The sequence below is a fragment of the Corticium candelabrum genome, chromosome 11, assembly GCF_963422355.1.
Source record: "Corticium candelabrum chromosome 11, ooCorCand1.1, whole genome shotgun sequence".
In the NCBI taxonomy this organism is placed as follows: domain Eukaryota; kingdom Metazoa; phylum Porifera; class Homoscleromorpha; order Homosclerophorida; family Plakinidae; genus Corticium; species Corticium candelabrum.
The window spans coordinates 5200495-5210994 of NC_085095.1; the positions used below are offsets into that span (position 1 = coordinate 5200495).

A 10500-nucleotide genomic window follows, 5' to 3' on the forward strand; every position below is an offset into this window, starting at 1 on the left:
ACTACAAATTGCCCTCATGAAATATCATACGGGTTTGAAGTGTTGCAAAATGTTGAGTCACCAAGAATACCATTTCAAATGATGCTGCCTCGGTTCAAAGAGCCTCAACGATATATTCTTTAGGGCAACGCTTGTAACTTACATCAGTATGTGCTAATCAGGTAATTAATTAGTACATACAGACTAAGAAAATGAACATATTGTATTTGACTTACTGGTAATTGTATTTAGAGAACCAAGGCTATTTCAAAATTCAATAGTCCTTGTTGATCGGTTTCGTTGGTGTAGTTAACCACTCAAGGTGAGCTTGATATAGATGAGCCATTGTGTGTCACTGTACAATATACTAAAGTACTGTAATTTATAGTTGTTCAGATGGCTACTGTATTGACAGTTACAAGAACAGAGTTTTGAAGAGTCTGAACACAGCAGTCATGAACAAGGACATTCAGGGCTAATCCGCTTGAAAAGCTTACTTTCATATATGAAACCTGCTAATTTTACTAGACATGTAGTTTTGTTTTCGGCATTAGAAAATAGAAGCAAAAAGTAATAGAGTTGTTCATCTTCTGTTTGATCTACAACAGTTGAGTACATTTTGGTAAAAGCAATACACAGTTTTCTTCCCCCCCCCCCAAAAAAAAAAAAATTAATGAAGCTCATCTCAGTTATTGCGCAGTTACGCGCTGTTGGGCACGCAGTTACGTGCAGATGGGAGCGCACTTACGCGGAGATGGGCGCGCAGGTCCCGGATAAATAACTCGACCTCGTGATAGTTTATGTGTATGACGGACGTAACGTTGGGGCCTGGTTCGTTGGCGTTTGGGTATAAGGAGAATCGTTGCTTGGTGCAGTTTGAGCGTTTACTTCCTGTTTGCACTTCTCGTTACTTGGGAGCTCCTCAGACCTCGTTTGGCCCAGTGATTGGTGCTGACGAGGCTGGCTATGTATTCGCATTGAACACTGACCAAGATTCCGTCATGGTCATAAACAGTAATGATAAAGACACTTTGAATTGGAATCAATTAGTAATAGTGAGGAATGCAGTTGGCTTGGCTGTTGGCGATATGAGTGTTTGGGTTGTGACGTCTGTTGGAGATGTAAGCTTTATTCGGTTAAGGAAAGGGTTATCAGTGCGAGCAGCTACACAAAAATTGATCAAACCCGATTCAATTTGTGAGGATGCAACTGGAATTGTGTGTGTGGCAGTTAGTGAGACGGATCGCGTGTTTGTTGGAATACAAAGTGGGCAGATATACTGTAGCAGTGGTACTTACACCAAGTGGCATAGACTTCCCAACATTAACAGGCGATCGTCGTGGTTTTTTGGCTTATTTAGTAGAAACGATGCTACAATTCATTGTATGGCGGCTTGTGTAAATGCTCTCTATTGTTGTATTGGTGGTAACTATGATATGTGGAGATACATGCCTAGGGATGGTGTTGGCAATGGAACGTGGCATCACATGAATCTGACAAATTTAGGTCTTCGTTGTTTATCAGTTAGTCGCGATAGATTCAATGTATTGCTGGGAGTGGACGGTGATGGGACTTTGTTTATATTTAGAGACACGATAGATTTTAGTGAAAGTGACTGGGTCGAAATAAGCTCAGAAAAGTGGTTATCTGTAGCATTTGGTCGGAAGTTAGTAGAGACTAGTGAATCATCTGATGATGACCTGCAACCATTACGAAAGAAAACTGCTGTGAGTACAACTACAGACTTGGGAGACTGCTCTGACGATGAATACGTCACAGCTCGGAATTTTGGTTTTTCACGACAGCAAACAACGTGGGAGTCTACGCTAAAGATCGATGTGAAGCAATCTGCTCAACGCTGTACTGCCGCGACTGGAAGACAGTTTGCACACTCTGCTCATTGTAAGAAAATTAATGGTATCGAGTTGTATGATATGAGGTAAAGTATATGTCTATGTTTTGTGATATTTGCAAATAGCAAATGTTCTTTACGACATTCCATTCAAAATCAAGTCTTTTGAGCACATCGAGTCATGCTTGTCTCAACTTCAGGTTTCTATTGTGTGAGCATGTAATTTATTTGTTACAGTCAGTTTCTGTTTTTGTGATTCTACAGGAAGTTGAAAGTATTATGGACATAGACAGTGATGTAGAACAGGTAGCTGTGAGTGAAGGCGTTTGAATGTGGTTATTTGTATCTGATTGTGCTTTGTAGTTCTTTTACGATTTCAAGTTAGAGAAAAGTCTCGTGTCTTCAATTTTAGAGTTTAACCGTCACAAACTATCTAGTGGTAGTTCAGCCACAGACTCAGGCGGGTTTTGTGATGACGTGGATTAATGGGTCAATGAGTAGATAATATTGATATGGTGCCATTTTCTGTCACTTTGAATCTACTGGCTTTTGGACCTTCGCATTAGCTTGGTTGATGGTTGGTGACTGTCATGTGATGTTAAGAGAAGAAACCAGTGCAATTGACAGTTTAATGTGGATTTGAAGTCAGAGGAAATTGTGCAGATTTGGAGGTTACTCGAGTAGCAATATATACTGCAGAATTACTTTTAGTTAAGTTTATGTCTGTGTGTTTATAAGCAATTTCATATTCATATTTAATGTAGAATACATGTGTAGTCAGACTGCCAGTCAGAATGAGCTGATTGGCAGGATTAACATCACATTTGTATAGTTTGTATGAATGAATGTATGATGCTATCGTTGTTGTCAGTGTATGTCATTGTATGGCGACTGGTCGATCTTACATTATGAATTTCTGATATTATTATCACTAGCTGTCTTGAATGCCATAATGGCATGACATACCTCCGATGTTTGGGGTTCAGTCCTTTTTACTTTCGACCTTTATGTTCTTGTACAATCTGTTCTCAATTCTGTGATTCATGTTGTCAATGTGTTTTGAGTTGAATATGATGCATGTAAGTTATACGTACATATGTGTCTATATCACACACATCGGTCAATGCTGCATATTTGTCTCCATTATATATATTATATTAATAATATAATTAATAAATTGGTAATACACTAAGTGAGCAAGTCCCAAAAAGAGTCACTAGAAGAATGCAGTTGCATACATACATACATACATACATACATACACACACACACACACACACACACACACACACACACACACACACACACACACACACACACACACACACACACACACACACACACACACATATATATATATATATAGGGCTCTGCCGTGAGGCAGCTGGTCAAGTTAGTGATTGTGGATCTTTCTACTTCATTTCATGCCAAAGTAGTGGTACTTTTGCAGTAAGGAATGCAGTATTTGTGAACGCAACTGCATGGTTGTAGCTGCATGGAATCTTATTAGATCACTGGTGGAAAATGCTTGTGATATCTAGAGCTGTATGTACCTGGTATGGCTATGCATGGGGACGTCTGCAAGTTTATAGATGATGCGCGCGTGCGTGTGTGTGTGTGTGTGTGTGTGTGTGTCTGTGTCTGTGTGTCTGTGTCTGTGTGTCTGTCTGTCTGTCTGTCTGTGTGTCTGTGTCTGTGTGTCTGTGTCTGTGTGTCTGTCTGTCTGTCTGTCTGTCTGTCTGTCTGTCTGTCTGTCTGTCTGTCTGTGTTCGTGTGCGCGTGCGTGCGTGGGTGTGTTAACGAGCATGCGCATAAACATGACGATGTTCTTACGCCTACACTGAATTATACGGGATTTGTCATTATCTATGGCGGCCCATTCGCAAAGTCTACAACCTCCGCACTTGTTTTTCTCCAGAAATTCTTCGTCTCGTTCAACAAATGCACTTACAACTTCTAGACAGCTTTTGCCGCCTTCGATGTACACAATGAAGCGAAAGACGACGGAAGAACCGTGGAGTTCCCTGGCAAGAACAACCAACGACATACTCGAATTGAAAGAAAAAAATCAGAGACTGAGGTATCGGGTCATGAAATGCTTTGTTTGTTTGTTTGTGTGTTTGTCTGCTTTACACTTGCTTTTCTATGTTGTAGTATGCGTTTTCTCATTGATTTGCATGGTGTATATGTAGGCGTGAATTAGAGGATTTGCGAGCTGCAGAGAGACGCCACGACAGTGACATTGATGCTAGACGAAGCCTGTTGTCTGCAGCCGAATCAAAAGCTCAACGTTTGGAAAGACAGCTGGTCGCTAGTGCAGAAGAGAGAAGGGACATTGTGAGTGACATGGAGACACGTTTCAGGAAGAGAGAGGAGGATTTGCTGGAGGAAATAAGGCAGCAAAACTTGCAGTTAGAAGAAACGAGGGAGGAGAGGATGAGAAGTGTGACAATGTTAGAGAGAAAGTTGGAAGAAGAACGTGGAAGTCACCAGGCAATGGTAAGTGAATGGCAGACGACTCTGGCTACAAACCAGCAACGGTGTGAGCAAGAAATTGAAGAGACAAAGCAGCTGAGTGAAAGGAAAGGGAAAGAATTGGACAGCAACATTGAACGGCTAGAGGAAGAGCTAAGGCATGCAGGAATATAGATCATTATGTTTTTGTTTTCTTTTGTCAGCCTAAGGGATGCAATCGTAGAGACATTTGTCTGTCTACTTGTTTGTTTCTTTGTTTGTTTTTGTCTGTCTGTTTTTTCTGTTTGTCTTTGTATATCTGTTCGTCTTTTTATATCCAGAACGAAATTAATTATTATTACTTGTTCAAAGTCCGTCAGTCACATGGCTGATCGTGCCAAGAGTTGGCCAGTCATTATTACAATTGCCCCGGCGTTTTGCAAAGCGGCTCAGTGGCTTGCCGATAGAGTTACTTGTGATCATGTTCTTGCCTTGTCAAAGACATAAGATATAAAAAATCTGCTAGGGTATGCAACATGCGTATGCTTTTATACATGCTGAAAACAGTAGCACTTGTGCTTGCGTTTTGTATTTCATTGCATTTTTATGACACTTCAATACAAATTTTCATTGTCAATGTTGAGTTCATTGCTGACTTTGTTTACTTGAATGACACTTGATGAACAGACTTGAAAAATGGAAATGAGCGGTTTGGCAGTTTCGAATGGTGCCAACTTTTTGCAAGCCTGCTACATAATTTTTTTATGTAAATACGTCAACACAAATGGAGAGTAAACAATTAGAGTATGATACAAAATAATTTATGTAGCCAAAGCATAATCATGCATCTCTATCACGGGCTTGGTTGTTTATTGAATTGATTTTTCAGCATCTCAAACTTTATGAATTTAATTATTGTTTGATTGTCCGAGTGTGATGGTTGACCAATGACTGGCTGTATATATTGAGGTCTGTGTCTAATTTGTTTGTATGTCTGTTTTGTAGGGTTTAATTTAAATTATGTCAGAAGGGTGTGATTAATTGTTATTTAGACGTTGTAATTGTGAACTGGAAGACGAACGGCAGACTGTTCAGCAACTTCGTTCTTACATTGGTACTTCACTACCTTCAGCTACCGATAATAACAATGTTGCTAGTGTATTAGAAGAAGAAAATGCTACTTTGAAAATTCAACTGCAGGTTCAGATATTTCTGCTGTCAATAATTACTGGTGATTAATTACACACAATGTGATAAATGTATATGTAGAAATCAGAGGTAGAAACTGATAGCTTCAGATCTACAGTTGAACTGCTAAATGTTCGACTGGCATCTCTGAGTGAAATCGTCAATATCCAGCAGTCGGAACTATCTAAGGTCTGATTTGAGTTTAGATTTGTCATTAGAATTGAATAATTTTTTGCAGAGTACCAATTTCATGATGGGAGAAGAGAACAAAATGCAAACCTTGTTGACGAAGTATTGAATGTTAGTGTTGACAATCAATGCATCGTTGCAGTTGTTTTTATGTAGATGGAGAGAGAAGGTGTTCGCTTTATTAGTACAACAGAAAAGTCGAGAAATAGAAGCTTCACAGAGACGAGCAAAATCGGAGAAAGAAGTGTGTGTGTGTGTGTGTGTGTGTGTGTGTGTGTGTGTGTGTGTGTGTGTGTGCATGTGCATGTGTGCATTTGTGTGTGTGTGTGTGTGTGTGTGTGTGTGTGTGTGTGTGTGTGTGTGTGTGTGTGCATTTGTGTATTTGTGTGGTGTGTGTGTTTGTGCGTGCGTTTGTGTGCATGTGTGCGTATGTGTCGGACTGACGACTTTAAACAACATCCTTATCATCCATCGCTTTTAGCTATCTGAGATGTTGAAAGAAGTGCGAGAATTGCAAACAGAATGTGAGGTACAGAAGCATTCTTTAGCCGACAGAACAGCACAACTTGAATTACAAAGGCACCAGACGCAGGTACGATGCAAAATCACTGTTTGCATTATGCAGTGCTTGTTCATTTGTGCTCAAACTGTACTCATGTATGGATGACACTGTTTGGTCTTGAGGTGCTCTGATAAAATTAATATTCACATGTGTCTGTTTGAACAAACATTGTATGACAGCATAATACACATTGTTGTCAACCACGTGCAGTGTTTATTGCTTATGAAATCATAAGTAGTAAGTGGCATTATGTAGTAACTGTGTTGTGTTACATTTACTCTTGCATGGAACAGAAACTTGAAGACAGTTCGAAAACACTGCAAGAGGAGAATGCTTCTTTGACTTGCCAGAGAGATACTGCTATACGATCACTTAATGACATAAAGCAGCAATGTCAAAGGTATTGTAATTTGTTGTTTTTTTATTTGTAAGATATTGTGCTATTATATATTTTGCAGTTTGTTTGAGTGGCTAACTGACAGGCAGTCGGCAATACAGTGTGCATCAGTGAAGTTGCAATCAATAGAACAGCGAGTTGTGTTTGCAACAGGACGAATTTCATTGTTGAGAGGTTTGAAAGCGAGACATTGTTTCTGTTATTAGTTGTCTTAGTTGAAGAAGAGTAGATTTTAGACCAATTTTGTTCAGTGCGTGTACTTTACCTGCTTGATCATAACCTTATGCTAGTTTCATCTGTGGCGGTCATGCCTACTACCATACTCACTTGATTATTACCCCACCCCATGGTTGGCTCGAGTCAAACATCAAGTATGGGATGGGACCTTTCAAAAATTGACATCTAAAGTTGTTGAAGAATGTCAGCATTTCTACAGACACAAATCTAGCAACAGTCACTGTAGAAAGCACCAAAAAATTGGCACTAAAATGACTAAGAGGTGTGAAATCTTAAAGTGGAGGCTGGGGGCTTACTTAAACTTTAGGGTGATAATCAAGCAAGTAGGGTATATGTGGTCTTTTTTATATGGCACTTCATACCTACCCTACCGCATATGATATGTCTGTACCTCTGAAACATTACATGGGAATCAAATGTGAAGAACTCTAGTGATCAGTGAGATTGGTACAGGGCTACTCGCTTATCACTTTCTGGATGTATTACCATGTGACTTCAGTAGTCACCTTGTAACACACTGGCAGAGAGAGTACTGTAGGGAATGTACAGTAGGTGATCATTGGATACATAATGAAGGATGAAGTAGTTAGGTCACTTACATACAGGGATTTGGACAAACGGTTTGTACAAGGATATGCAAGGTTTCATACACTTGGACGTGCCAACAGTGAACTATTATCAAAGTATTGCTATTGAGTCAAAAGAGATTTATAGTGTTTACTATATAGGTCTTTATAATCGGCAAGAAGCTGTATGGAAGAGCAGAATGAATGCTGTATTATCCAACCAGTCTAACCAGTTGCCTGAGTCAACAAATGATGAGACAAGCGATGAGGCAAGTGATGATACTGCACTCACCTTGGTTCCTGTTGATCATTTGAGGAGTGAAGTGGTACGATTAACAAGTGAACGAGACTCGTTGTTATTGAGATTGGAAGAGGATGCCGCTCATTTAGAAGAGAGGCTGCAATCAGTTAGAGAACAATGTGAGGAAATTTCGAATACTTAATAGACGTGATGATAGAGTGTATTACAGATGAAACACAGCTGCAAGACAAAACATTTGAGTCTAATCATTTCAGAAATTCTCTGACTGAAGAACGCATTGTACAAATACTTTGCTTGCTATATTTTTGTTCTTCCGTGGTAATATTGTTGTGCATCATTGTAGCGAACTTCTAATTTGGAAAGCGAGCTGGAGGAGTCCAGAACGTCAGTTGTTGAATTGCAGCAATCTCTCGCAAGCTTTCAGTCAGACATGACTAACAGAATGGCATCATCTGAAAAAAGTTTGTTATAAAAGTTTGATGAATGTTGTTATTGTTGTGAGTATTTGTGTTTGGTAGAATATGAAGAATCACTTAGGGAAGCCAAACTAGCACATGCAGAGCAGCTGTCTGATGTCGTGACCAAGTTACAGACCTCAGAGGCTGAGTTGACGAAGACCGCTGCTGAGCTGTTCCACATCAAACGGCAGACTGTAAGAGATACTGAAAGAACCAAGGAACAGTTTGAACTACAAATAGAAGAATTAGAGCGTCAACTGAGACTGACACAAGACAAATTACGAAGTGTTCAATCAGAGAAAAATATTTTGGTGGTGCACATAATACATTAATTTGTCATAGACTTAAATGTGTGTTAACGTTGGTTGTTGTCAACAGACAACATTGAAACAGGAAGAACTCAGTTCTCGCAGTAGTCATATCAAAGAGTCTAGGGTTTTGTCTTCCAGAGAGAATATTGGAGATAGTAGGGAACAAGTAGAAGTACATCAACCAGAGGGTAACCATAACTATAGTTAACTTCTTTTTTTGATACAAAGTTGTATTCTGTGCAGATGTAAGAGTTCTCTTGGGCCAGCTGCAGTCATTGTCTTCTGAACTTCGAAGAATAGACGTCGAAGTACGAGACAAAGCGACGTGAGTTTGATTCATCGACGTGTTATATTATTCATTCTTAGTTTACGTGATTTTAACTCAAAACAGATTGTACATTTGAACTATTACTACACAAGTTGATCGTAATAGATTGACAAATACAGTTTAGTACTTTGCGGTATTGCTACTTTCAAATCGAGCATTACAGTCCTCCTTGCATCTTGGGATTTATCTACACTATACCGAGTATGATATATGATACATACATGTCATTTGGAATCAGTTGGTTGCTTCTATGTACAGTGGTGTGTCCATGGCCATGCATCAGCATGTGTTCTTGTTTGTCCATGCCTACAATGTGTACATACGTATGTACATAAGTACATCTTTCTATGAGTTTGTGTGTGCATGTCTGCTTCTTGTCTCACACCTTTAGCAGTGTTTGAAATTTATGGCAGACGAAGTCGTAATCTTGGCAACCTCAAAATTTTTAGTTGTCTAGGAGTCAAAGACTCTTACATATATTTCATAAATATCAAATAATGATACTGATTTTTGGCTAGTAAACAAATCCCAAAACTCGAGGTGTCACTCACTACATGTATATTACTTTACAGCATTAAAACAAAAAATTATTGGGTCCACCATAACTTGAGTGACTTCAGTCGTTACAACTTGACAGCCACTTTTTCAACACTGCTTTAGTTGTTTCATAACAGCAGGTAACTATAGGATTAGAGGCATGGGCAATTCATTAGATAAAAATGCATGTAATTAACCAAACCATGTACCCAGACCTCTGCATGTACCTGACTTACTGGCATACTCAGACAGACATTGACTCAACTTGATTCTATGTCGAATCGGAACGTTAGCACTGATTGCTTCAACCATTAAATTTGTGTATGCAATACTCAGATTAATTAATATCACTAATACAGTATTTTGATTCTGCCTTGAAACACCAGAAACCGTCATATCTGATTCTTATGATTGATTGACTGGTTGATAATGATGAGATTTCTGTAATTACAGAATACCATATACCTACTGTACCGTAATTCCAAACATAGCAAACATGACTGCACATATGTATAGAATTCTCTATTAGAGCTAGGTATACTGTCTAGTTGGAAACAAGGAGTGGCGACTCCCCAAGAAGTACATTCCAAAGAAATACGAAGCCGCAATACAACCACCCGCTGCCCCAGCTATTGCAATTTTCCTCAAGCCAGAAGTCGACCTGTACAGAGCACCAGTCAATACAGCACTGCCAACAGAATTGAAAATATCGTCCTGTCCACCACGCAACTTGATAGCCACGGTATCAATACAACTATATAGCACAGCCAACACTCCCAAGTTGTTAGCCAAAAGGGGTCCCCTTCTGGTACACGAGTTCAACACACTGTTCCAACGCAACTTTAGAGTTCTTCCATTTGGATACATGAGGCCCTCGTAAAGTCCCACGGCACCGCCTGTAGACATACCAGCGAGATACGACACTCCAGTTCGGTAAAACATCTTTTCTCCCCACGAGCGAGTCTTCTGCGAGTCGGTGGCGAACACGAACTCGTCCTCTTGACTCCACAACGACGGATCGACGTTGATAGCGTAGGGCGACAAGTTGAGGCCTGGCGCAGGAGACAAAGACACCGACATAGACGGGTCGTTGATCGAATAGTCGCCCTGATGCAACCTTTCCGCCATTGCGAGTCACTTGTCACGAGGTTGTTGATAGCAATTCGTTGGACTTACCGCG

At 39.8% G+C, this 10500-nt stretch overlaps 3 protein-coding genes across 4 annotated transcripts; 2 read left to right on the plus strand and 1 right to left on the minus strand.

Moving 5' to 3' along the window:
* Nucleotides 1-782: 782 nt before the first annotated feature.
* Nucleotides 783-2696, plus strand: LOC134186844 (uncharacterized). The gene is made up of 4 exons (XM_062654914.1): nt 783-1881; nt 1958-2031; nt 2096-2137; nt 2195-2696. The coding sequence occupies exons 1-4, from the start codon at nt 786-788 to the stop codon at nt 2315-2317; spliced, it is 1335 nt and encodes a 444-aa protein (XP_062510898.1). The 5' UTR covers nt 783-785; the 3' UTR covers nt 2318-2696.
* Nucleotides 2697-3670: 974 nt separating this feature from the next.
* LOC134186695 (coiled-coil alpha-helical rod protein 1-like) lies at nt 3671-8957 on the plus strand. Of its 2 annotated transcripts, none has more exons than XM_062654716.1 (15): nt 3671-3911; nt 4024-4464; nt 5338-5485; nt 5555-5662; nt 5712-5764; nt 5819-5906; nt 6144-6254; nt 6518-6624; nt 6683-6795; nt 7587-7844; nt 7895-7965; nt 8030-8147; nt 8205-8458; nt 8523-8643; nt 8699-8957. In XM_062654716.1, exons 1-15 carry the CDS (start codon nt 3700-3702, stop codon nt 8782-8784), a joined length of 2289 nt encoding a protein of 762 aa, XP_062510700.1. In that variant the 5' UTR covers nt 3671-3699; the 3' UTR covers nt 8785-8957. The 2 variants fall into 2 exon arrangements, with proteins under 2 accessions (XP_062510700.1, XP_062510701.1); XM_062654717.1 differs by having other exon boundaries at nt 8205-8455.
* Nucleotides 8958-9631: 674 nt separating this feature from the next.
* On the minus strand, nt 9632-10469 carry LOC134186387 (uncharacterized). Its single transcript, XM_062654348.1, has one exon. The coding sequence runs from the start codon at nt 10446-10448 to the stop codon at nt 9852-9854; it is 597 nt and encodes a 198-aa protein (XP_062510332.1). The 5' UTR covers nt 10449-10469; the 3' UTR covers nt 9632-9851.
* Nucleotides 10470-10500: the final 31 nt, after the last annotated feature.